Source organism: Saimiri boliviensis, chromosome 4 (assembly GCF_048565385.1).
Source record: "Saimiri boliviensis isolate mSaiBol1 chromosome 4, mSaiBol1.pri, whole genome shotgun sequence".
NCBI classification, from domain to species: Eukaryota; Metazoa; Chordata; class Mammalia; order Primates; family Cebidae; genus Saimiri; species Saimiri boliviensis.
This window is the reverse complement of record NC_133452.1, coordinates 87,103,862-87,115,066: the sequence shown is the minus strand read 5'-3', so window position 1 is coordinate 87,115,066 and position 11,205 is coordinate 87,103,862. Positions and strand designations below refer to the sequence as shown.

At 49.2% G+C, this 11,205-nt stretch overlaps 1 protein-coding gene across 1 annotated transcript; it reads right to left on the bottom strand.

Annotated features, from left to right (window-relative positions):
* Positions 1-443: 443 nt before the first annotated feature.
* BYSL (bystin like) lies at positions 444-11,173 on the bottom strand. Its single transcript, XM_010333854.3, has 7 exons — positions 10,572-11,173; positions 6,178-6,340; positions 3,418-3,556; positions 2,937-3,070; positions 2,169-2,329; positions 1,890-1,992; positions 444-1,069 (listed from the first exon to the last, which is right to left on the bottom strand). Exons 1-7 carry the CDS (start codon positions 10,837-10,839, stop codon positions 724-726), a joined length of 1,314 nt encoding a protein of 437 aa, XP_010332156.2. The 5' UTR covers positions 10,840-11,173; the 3' UTR covers positions 444-723.
* Between the last annotated feature and the right edge of the window lie 32 nt (positions 11,174-11,205).

The following is an 11,205-nucleotide window of genomic DNA, read 5'->3' as shown; positions in this document are numbered from 1 at the left end:
AAATAATACGAGAAAAAAACAAAAACGAAAAATGGGCACTTGGCTCTAGTTCACTAGTCACTAGACTAAAGCTTTCATTGGCTAAAAAGCCAAAAAGGGAGCCTGTTTGTTGCTAGCCCCGATCTAATCATTCTTGGGTCCAACCTTAATCTCTGACCTTCCTTGACTCTGCATCTCTGCTTTCCTCAAGGAGTTTTCTCTTGTAGGCCTTTCATCCACAGGTGAGACATGACCATCTTTGGACAACCTGCTTCTGGCTGCTATAGCCTATGACGGGGAAAGGCAGAGGATGTGCCCTTGGAGGCTAATAATGTGAGTGTGGCCTGGAGAAACAAGCTTGGAGATCTAGGGAGGTGGGCCCTATATAAACTGGACAAGAATGTCCTCTGTCCTCTAGATGCTAACAGGAGTAATGCCCACCTCCACTGACCACACCAAAGACAGAGGTTCAATAAATATCTGCCTTTGCTTTTATCCACAGTGGCCTGAAGCAACAGCCATAGAAAAAGTACCACACCAAGCCCCAGCTGGGGACTGGGAATCCTAGCATATGGTAATTCAAGTTGGCTCTCAGAACTGAACAGGGAGCCACAGATGTCCCTGTGACCTGTCACTGCCCTGATCTAGGTCTTCAGCCATTAAGGCTCAGTGTCATCTTTAGTCACCAACGGGGGTCTTGGTGTCCTTCCAAACCCCTTGGACCATGACAGGTGACTGTTTTCCTCACTCCATAGTGATGGGAACATCTTCCACATCTCGGGGGACTGCGCTCTGAAGCTCACGCCTGATTTCGAGGGATAGCTGTGGATGGGGTTGCAGCCGGAGCAGTTCTAAGAGGGCCTCTTTCTGGTCTGTGGCCAAGTCGGCCTTGTAGCGCTGGACCAAAGTCAGGAGGCACTGGTGCCAGAGCACAGGCAGTTCACGCTTCTCTGTCCGGAACCCCAGGAAGTGGAAGACGAGGGCATCTAGCACCCGGTAAGGCAGTGCATACTTCTTGTCCAGCAGCAGTCGCAGGAAGATGCTGTTGGCACCGCTGTATTCCATCTCAGCAATTTTCAGCATGGCCGCACTGGTGGGAAAAGGGAGGTGGGGTGAAGTTGGTGGGGAAAGCATTGGAAGAAGGATCCTACTTCTCTGTGCTTTCCCCCTTTTTTCTTCCCCTCTGCCGGCCCTTACACTGTGGTATTCCCTAGGGGCCTTCTCACCTACCCAATCGTATTATATTCCCTTGACTCCAGTCACCATCTCTACAAGGATCCACCCAAACCTCTACCTCTGGCATAGACTGTTTGTTTCAGTACCCAACTAGAGCATGGTCCAAACATCTCAACATCTCCACCCTAACTACTTTCTTCTTGTGTTTCCTACTTATTTGTTCATCTATTTACTGAGCACTTATTCATTTATGAGACAGATATATTTCTTTATTTCTGAGACGGAGTCTCACCCTGTCACTCAGGCTGGAGTGCAGTGGTGCAATCTTGGCCCACTGCAACCTCCGCCTTCTGGCTTCAAATGATTCTCTTGCCTCAGCTTCCAGAGTAGCTGGGATTATAGGTGTGCGCCACTAAGCCCAGCTAATTTTTGTATTTTTAGTAGAGACGGGGTTTCCCTATGTTAGTCAGGCTGGTCTGGAACTCCTGACCTTGTGATCCACCGGCCTCAGCCTCCCAAAGTGCTAGGATTACAGGCGTGAGCCACTGAGCCCAGCCTCAGCACTTTGTACCAGGCACTCAGGCCCTGTTGTTGCAGAACTTACATTTAGGGGGATAATGATACAAACCCAAGGCTATCCTTAGCTCCTTCTTCACTCTGCGCATCCCCAAGTCCTGGCAATTCCACTCTCTGGATATCCACCGACCAGCCCTCCTCCACCCCACCAGTGCTACCTGGAGTGCAACACAGGGATGGAGCACTTGGTGATGATGCTACCCACAATGATGGCTTCCCGGAGGGTACAAGTGCCAGACTCACACAGTGGAATCAGGATCCCTGAGGAGAGTCAAAGGGCAGTCACTATGAGCCCAGATTAAGAAAAAGGAGTTAGAGGAAGCATTCCCACCCAGCCCAAGGTCAGCCAGCCAGCCAGCCACTTCCCACACCAGGCCTGCCGTGTTCCCTGTAGGAGCTCCAGCCCTTCCCTTTCTTTCCTGCCTCTGGGATCCCACCTTTGAACCAGGCTCCAGGTTTGAAAAGGGCCTTCTTCAGAGCCATGTAGAGGTGGAAGTTGAGTCGTTTGTATTCGGCAATGTCATCTCGTATTCGCGGGAGCAGGACAAGGTTGTAGAAGCGCTGGGCCATGCGTTCCTTCAGGTTAGAGGCAAAAATCCTAGTGGGAGTTAAGAGGGGAGTTTCCAAGTCACACGACAGTCTGGACCCAGCCCATTAAATATCATCATGGATAGTGCATACAAAAGGTTTTAAAGTAAAATAAGAGATCTTTTTCTCAGTGAGGGATATGTGGGAGCTGTGTGTGTACAACACCCATCAACTTAGAGAGAGAACAGGAGGGGCAACGAGATGTACCCAAATGGTGAGTGCTGTCTGTCTGTGGGAGAGCCAGAGCTCATGCAAACTGATGGCTACTCAGCTACTCTCCTTCCTCTTGCTGTTACAGCTCCTCTCAACCCTGCTATCACGAGGGCCCTGAGCATGCCTGGGCAGTCACAGACTTCTGAGGCCCATGCTACGGGGTTGTATCCCAGTGGCTATAAAAGCCTCTCCCCTAGAAATTCATCATGGAGGGTTTAGTCTAGCTGGGTCTTTGCTACAAAAAATGACACAGGAAAAGCTAGGAAAATGATGCTATAAAGTAGAACAGAGAGGGCCGTGGGGCAAAGCTCAAATGCCCTAGGGGTAGAGGCAAGGAAAGCCTGTCCATCCCAAGCCCAGCCTGCACCTATAGACCCAGGCCCCCGAACCCCGATCTATCCTACCTGGTGGCTTGGTACATGGCAGCTGCAGTCCAGGCCTCAGGCTCTGTGACATAGAGGATTTGCTCCCAGTTGGAGAGTGCAGGGATGATCTTAAATGCCTTGGGCAGTTTCCCACTGCGATACTTAGATAATACCTAGGGATTATGGAGGTAAAATAATCATCATCATTCACATATGGCAACTTGCTGTGGGTTAGGAACTTGTCTGGGTGCTTTTAATATATTAACTCATTTCATGCTCACAATAACTGTATAAGGAGGGTCCATTATTTTGCTCGTTTTACAGATGACCAGAGAAAAGTTCTAGTAACTGATCCAAGGTTGCCAAGTCCTTTATAGGCAGAGCAGGAATCTGAACCCACACACTCTGCCTCTTAGGTCTGTTTTATGCTCCCACGACTTCTTTAGTATAAGATGCGGGCAAAAGGCAAAAAAAAGCCCCCGAATGGGTCTTCCACCATGGCTCCTCCCTCAGCTCTTACCTCCCGGACCCCCCTGTAGACCTCCAGGACCCGGGGGTCCAGCTGGGGCATAGGGAAGCCCGACACCTCTGACATGACTGTCTCAACCTCTGTCTGCTTCTCAGTCAGCTTCTCCATGATGATGTCAGCCAGGGTGCGCCTAAGAGGGGAGGTGCCAAGGGGAGGGGAGAGAGGAGGGGAGGAGTGCTGTGGTCACTGTCCAGGAAGCTCCAGACTCCCCACAGTCCTCGTGGGCACTGACGTACTGCGATCCTGCTGGGATGTGCAGCTTCAGTTCCCTCTCTGTGCCCATCCATCCACCACAGAATCGCTGCAGGGTGCAAAGGAACTGAAAGTCATTCCATTTAGGACAAAGCTGGCAGTTGTATGGAGGTTATTATGAACCTGAACTCTGAAGTCGGTCTGCCCAGGTTCAAATCCTGGCTTGCCCACTCCCTGTATGATCTTGGGCATGTCACTTTACCTCTCTATGCCTCTGTTTCCTCATTTGTTAAACAGGGATAATAATGGTACGCACTTTATAATACACGCCAGAGGCTGCTGAAGTGTGTTTATTTATTTACTTTTTTGAGACAGGATCTAGCTCTGTTGCCCAGGCTGGCGTGCAGTGGCACCATCACGGCTCACTGCAGCCTCCATCTCTCTGGCTCAAGCGATCTTCCCACCTCTGTCTCCCCGCTAGCTGGGACCACAGCCACATAGCACAACACCCAGCTAATTTTTTATTCTTTTGTAGAGATGGGGTCTTTTCATGTTGCCTAGGCTGGTCTCACACTCCTGGGCTCCTGCCTTGGCCTCCCAAAGTGCTGAGATTAAGGTATGGGCCACCATGCCAAGCCTGAAATGTACTTAAAGCTGCTCCTGAGTTGGGTGCAGTGACTCACACCTGTAATCCCAGAAATGGGAGGCTGAGGGAGGTCAGGAGTTCAAGACCAGCCTGGTTAACATGGTGAAACCCTATGTCTATTAAAAATACAAAAATTGGCCAGGCGCGGTGGCTCACGAGGTCAAGAGATCGAGACCATCCTGGTCAACATGGTGAAACCCCGTCTCTACTAAAAATACAAAAAATCAGCTGGGCATGGTGGTGTGTGCCTGTAATCCCAGCTACTCAGGAGGCTGAGGCAGGAGAATTGCCTGAACCCAGAAGGCGGAGGTTGCGGTGAGCTGAGATCGCGCCATTGCACTCCAGCCTGGGTAACAAGAGCAAAACTCCGTCTCAAAAAACAAACAAACAAAAAACCAAAAATTAGCCAGGCGTGGTGGTGCATGCCTGTAATCTTGAGAAGCTGAGGTTGCAGCGAGCAGAGATTACACCACTGACCTCCAGCCTGGGTGGCTGACAGAGTGAGATTCTGTCACAAAACAAAACAAAAAACGAACTACTCCTCTTTTCTGATGTCCTACTCAGTGCCAGGCACTGAGTTTGGGACTTTTCAGTCCTAGAGTCAGTGCAACACTTATGGGACATGGAAACTTATGTAGACATGGGAACTGGGCCTCAGGTTAGTAACTCACCCAAGGCCTCACAGCTGTCAGGTGGGGGGTAAGAGTCAAACTCAGGTTTTTGAAGTTCTTAAGGTACTTTATAGGACCTTATAATGTGCCTTCCAACTAAATGGCCTCTGACTGTTGAATCCACATGGATCTAGGTTTGCTTTCTGAAGATGCTAGCTATCATTTCCCACGACTGCCAGGAGTTCTGTTTACTTCAAGGAGCTTGTCTGTTCTATTTCCTGCAAATTGGAGAAGCATTCTGCCAATTTTGTCAGAGGTATCAGTGAAGTAGGAGTTACGAGGTGCTAAGTGAGAACCTGAGAGGCTCTCTGGGACAAGCCTAGGTACGTATTTTGTGACATGTATTTCAACTGTCAACCATCAATCTGGGAGATGGGCTCATTTTCTTCATTCTGCATTTTCAAATAAGCTGCCATAGAATTTACCAGCCTCCCTGTCTTTTTACTGTATCAATAGCAATGAGAGACACATTAAGCCAAAATAGCCTAAAGTATCAGGGACATCATGTTTATATCACAGGGTCAGAATGAACTGGTTGAGGGCCCTTATCCTGGACTCCACTCCCCAGGGCCAAAATTTACGGGCTCAGGAATTTGACCACAGGCAGTCTAAATGCTTGCATGTTTTGGAGCTAGCATTTACTATAGATGGGAATAAATTAGTGGTTCTAACTGGGGTGCCCCCCAGGGGATATTTGGCAATGTCTGGTGTCATCTTTGGTTATCACAGTTAGAGGGAAGGTTGCTACTGGAGTCTAGAAGGTAGAGATGAGAGATATCTGCTAAACACACTACACTGCACAGAACAGCCTCCATACACACACAGAATTACCCAGCCCAAAATGTCAGTAATGCCAAGGTTGAAAACCCCTGGCTTAAATGAAGCTTAGGGTATGAAGATTTATCCAAGGAAGTTGAGCTTACCACTGAAAAAACCAAGAATACCAAAACCAAATGCAACAGGATGGCTCTCCCCAGAGGTATAAAAGGGGCCTGTAGCTATTTCCCTGACAATTGGGCAGTAGTACAGTAAATGGACAGAGGGATACAAGGCATTTTGAGTGTGGGTCATTCCCACTCACAGTGATCCTTTGAGGATGGGCCACCTTTGTCAAGGTGGTCCCCTACAACTAGCAACTCCAGGGCCCGTTCCAAAAGTAGGGAATTGTAAGTCTGCCGGGGGAACTTGTTTTCCTGTGGGAACTTTCTCTAAGGACCCACTATCCCAAATTGCTAGGCCTACCTGGCAGGAGCGTTCTTGTTCATGAACATCTCTATGGCACGCTCATCCTCAGGGTCGACCACCACCTCTGCATGGCAGCCCACCCCTGTCATTGTGGCAGCCTTCTCCAGCGTGGGCCACTCCTCATCCTCGTCATCTGATCCATCCTGAGGCACTCTTGGACCTAGAAGAGGGGAGACTAAATGGATGAGCCCAGCCAAGGATGGTTGAAGGATTAGTCAGTTTAACTTCAGCCATTATGCAGTACAGGCCTCACGTGTGGTTGTGAGAGATGCAGGTATGTGCAGTGAAACAAGTGAGGCATGCAGTAGCTCCCTGTCCCCAGGGGCTTGCAATCATGCTTGAGAAACAAAATGTATGCACAGGAAACAATGAGAAAGCAATGGCCATAAATAATAGTGAACAGGCCGGGCGCGGTGGCTCAAGCCTGTAATCCCAGCACTTTGGGAGGCCGAGGCGGGTGGATCACGAGGTCAAGAGATCGAGACCATCCTGGTCAACATGGTGAAACCCCGTCTCTACTAAAAATACTAAAAATTAGCTGGGCATGGTGGCGTGTGCCTGTAATCCCAGCTACTCAGGAGGCTGAGGCAGGAGAATTGCCTGAACCCAGGAGGCGGAGGTTGCGGTGAGCCGAGATCGCGCCATTGCACTCCAGCCTGGGCAACAAGAGCGAAACTCCGTCTCAAAAAAAAAAAAAAAAAAAAAAAAATAGTGAACATACCATACTCAGTTATGTAGAAGGAACTTCTGAACACTGTACCCATGTTAACTGTTTAACCCTTATAAACCCAAGAGGTAGATAATATTATTATACCCAGTTTCAGATGGGAACATTGAAGCACCGAAAAGTTGGGTAATTTGCCCGACAGGTAGTCTGGGTCTAGACTGCATTCTTCACTACTATTCTACACACATTAGGGTTTGATTATATGCCACAATGAGTGCTAGAGACAACATGCACTTAGACCATGAGTGGTGAGGACAGTTAGGCGCTGGATGCAGAGTTTGGGAGCAGGAGGAGTGTGTTCCAGACCCGGAGAAAATAAGGCTTGGCTGTAAGTGTCTCATAGGCAATAGCAGGAAATAATGCTAGGGGGAAAAGGTAAAGCCAGACTGGAGGGCCTTCAAGTCAGGCAGTAGAGTTCAGATTTCAATCCACCAGTCCATTTCAATAAATGAAGTTAGTCCATTTAAATAACTTCCCTTTTTGGAAAGCTACATGTCTGGGCATCTGGAAAGGGGCCTAATAATCCAAGTGGAGGGCTATAATGCTACATATCAATAAGTCATTAACAAAGGCAGTGTGTGATAAAAGCTAAATAAGGGGGAAACAGACATTTTGTCTCCACGTGCCAACAATCCCCCACATTTGTACTTTGTAGGTGGTTCTCCTTAGTGCCAGACCCTAACTCCAGGTGTTTCCTGTACAGCTGCCCTTGGATGACTCACAGGCACCTCAAATCTCACCTGCCATCAACTAAACTTACCTTCTTTCCCTCCTAGGTCTACACTGCTAACCATCCACAGCTCAGCAAACGGCACCACTGTCTACCCAGTGCTAAGCCTGGGAGGCGCTCCTGCCTCATCCCCTGCCCTCGCCTTCAACACCCAATCAATTACTAAACCCTATTCAATTTTTTCTCATAGACCAGGCGTCCCCAAACTTTTTACACAGGGGGCCAGTTCACTGTCCTTCAGACCGTTGGAGGGCCGCCACATACTGTGCTCCTCTCACTGACCACCAATCAAAGAGGTGCCCCTTCCTGAAGTGCGGCGGGGGGAGGGGGCCGGATAAATGGCCTCAGGGGGCCGCATTCCGCCCACGGGCCGTAGTTTGGGGACGCCTGTCATAGACTGTCTCTCACATGCTTCACAGCACCATCTAAGCCGAGAGGAGCATAATCTCTTGCCTGAATGTATTCAACAGTTGCCCACTGGTATCCATGTTTCTGACCTTGCTTCCCTCCAACTCATTTTTCACTCTGCAGACAGCAATCTTCCAGAAGCACGTATTTGATTTGATCAGCCCTGTACTTAAAATACAGCTTACATTCTAACTAGGGGAGACAGGCTATGACCATACCACCCTGAACGCACTGATCTCATCTAATTGCAAGAGACAGACATAAACCCTATCTCTACTAAAAATACAAAAAAAGAAAAAAAAATTGCTGGGTGTGGTGTTGGGTGCCTGTAACCCCAGATACTTGGGAGGCAGAGGCAGGAGAATCACTTGAACCCAGGAGGTGGAGGTTGCAGTGAGCCAAGATCTTGCCATTGATTTCCAGCCTGGGCAACTGCGTGAGACTCTGTCCCACCCCCCCCCCCCAAAAAAAACGGGGCACAACGATGCCTATATAGGTCGAGTGGAATGGGCAAAGGGGAAAGCAGTACAAGAGGTCAGACTGGCAAAGGAGGCAGATCGTATAGGGATTGAAGACTCCGGTAATCCCCAGCTGTTGAGTGTTCTATAGAGTACGAGATACAGCAGGGCGTAGTAGCTCACACCTGTAATCCCAGCACTTTGGGAGGCCAAGGCAGGGAGGATCGCCTGAGTTTGAGGCCAACCTGGGCAACACTGTGAGAACTCCTCTCTACAGATAATTAAGCATTAGCGGCTAGGCATGGCGGCTTACGCCTGTAATCTCAGCACTTTGGAAGTCCAAAGCGGGTGGATCATGAGGTCAAGAGATCAAGACCATCTTGGCCAACATGGTGAAACTCTGTCTCTACTAAAAATACAAAAATTAGCTGGATGTGGTGGCTCACACCTGTCATCTCAACTACTCAGGAGGCTGAGGCAGGAGAATTGCTTGAATCTGGGTGGCAGAGGTTGCAGGGAGCCAAGATCACACCACTGTACTCCAGCCTACGTGACAGAGTGACTGACTGTCTTAAAAAAAAAAAAAAAAGAATTAGTTGGACACATGGTGGCATACACCACCTGTGGTCCCAGCTATGTGGGATGCTGAGGCGGGAAGACAGGAGGGAAGACAGCTGGAGCCCAGGAGATTGAGGCTGCACTAAGCTAAGATTTTGCCACTGCACTCTAGCCTGGGAGACAGAGTGAGAGACTCTGTCTAAAAATAACATAAAAAGGAAAGGAAAGAAAAGAAAAGAAAAGGAGAATATGAGATACTATCTAGGAGGCTACTGTGATAATCCAGGTGAGTCTGTGATGATCCAATGTGAGAGACTGTGGTGGCTTGAATAGGATGGTGTTCCAAAGTGGTGAAAAGTGGTCTGATTTTGGATATACCTTGAAGGCAAGAGTTATCAGAATTTCATTACAGATCAGATGTGGGAGGGAGAGAGAGAGAGAGAGAGGAGTCTCATGTCTATCTTTAGCAAATGAAAGAATATCATGCTACTAACTGAGACAGGGAAGACAGTGGTGAGAGAAGCAGGTTTGGAGAGAAGATCAGGATTGGTTTTGTACATGTTAAATTTGAGTTGTTTCAAATTGGAGGTGCCAAATAGGCAGCTGAATATAAGAATCTGGATTTCATGAAAGAGATCGGGGCTAGAATATAAAGTTAGGAGTAGTCACCCAAGAGACGGTAAACCATGAAACCTGACAGCAAGAGAGAATGTCTGAAGAGAAGGGGTCAGAGGACTGAGGATAAGACGTTGCTGTAAGAGCCAGCCAACGATATTGAGAAGTGCGGTGGCAGTAAAACAGGCCTGTTGATGTCTTACAACCCAAGGAAGGATACTGCGGGCAGGAGGCCACTATTCAATTGTGTCAAATATTGCTTTAGATGAGATCTGAGAAACGGATGAAGCACCTCAGAGGTCAGCACTCCCTCCCTAGTAAGAACATATCAAACGTCAATTCATTTCTCTCCCTCTTTGGTTGCGAAACATGTGTTTTCTGCTCATTACACTTCCCATTCGTTTTTCAGTTCTCAGCTTAAAGGTCCTGCAATCGGAGAAGCTTCTCAAGCCCAATGCTATTGTCACCAGGGAAACAATACTTTATTATGGAAATATATTATTCTAAGAGTCTAAGTAACTGTCTCTCCGCTGGGCTTGACTGTAGGGTCCTTAAGTCAGACGTGTCTATATGTTGTTACTTCTGTACTCAAATATTCGATTGAACTCCGAGCATAGCGCAAGTTCGTAGTAGGTTTCCCAAAAATATTGACAAAGGCAATGGATAAATGCTAGGAACACTTAGTGGCGCGAGCGATTACTTCCTATTGGCCTAACTTCGGGGGTGCCTAGAAGGGAGTGCCTAAAACTAGGAGTGGGCGCGGAGGTCTCTGGCCATCGCTTAGTCTCCCATTCCATTCATTACCTTTGCAAGCCCTGCCGGACACTTTTTAGCTGTGCCCCCCTCACCCCACTGCTAGCCACTGTCTTGCTCGGACCTCATCCCAGACACTCACCCAGCCGCGTGGTGCGTTCCTGCGGCGCCGCGGGCTTGTCCCCAGTCCCATGCTCGGCCTCGAGCTCCTCCTGTTGCCGCCGTGCTTGCTGCAAAATCCGTCGGCTCAGCCGAGGCCCCACGTACTCTTCCTCCTCTTCTCCGGTGCCACGACCCCGCCGCTTCTCCCGGACCCCTGCCCGCAACGCATTCCCAGCCAGGATCTGCTCAGCTAGGGGCGCATGTTTCTCCTGACCTCCGGCCCCACGGGTCGCCTTGAACTTGGGCATTTTTCTTGAAAAAGTTGCCGGGGAAGGTTCGCACGTGGGGACGACGAAAAGGCCAGAATACACTTGCGCGGTGAACTCTCACTTCCCAGGAGGCCACGCTGCGATCACAGCGCCCTCTAGCTATCGGAGGCCAGAAGCGCCATCAGCGCCGCCCCTCCCACTAAAGAGCTCCTGGGTTCCGGAGCTGGACTCCCAAATACATTCACTGCCTTTAACGTTGGCTTCTCTCAATAGTGCAGTCTAAGTGTCGTTCTCCTAGCTTCATGGATCTAAGCCTAGAGTGCTCAGCCAAGCGGGAAGTTCCGGAGCCAGAAACATGGTGCCGGGTATCCGCTGATTACGTCACTTGATGCGTCACCGAGACAC

Excerpts from the sequence above, each read along its gene's own strand:
- BYSL (XM_010333854.3), bottom strand. The coding sequence starts at position 10,839 with ATGCCCAAGTTCAAGGCGACCCGTGGGGCCGGAGGTCAGGAGAAACAT. Across the intron at positions 6,341-10,571 it reads GGAACGCACCACGCGGCTGG|GTCCAAGAGTGCCTCAGGAT; the intron begins GTGAGTGTCTGG and ends CCCCTCTTCTAG. Across the intron at positions 3,071-3,417 it reads TCTACAGGGGGGTCCGGGAG|GTATTATCTAAGTATCGCAG; the intron begins GTAAGAGCTGAG and ends CATAATCCCTAG.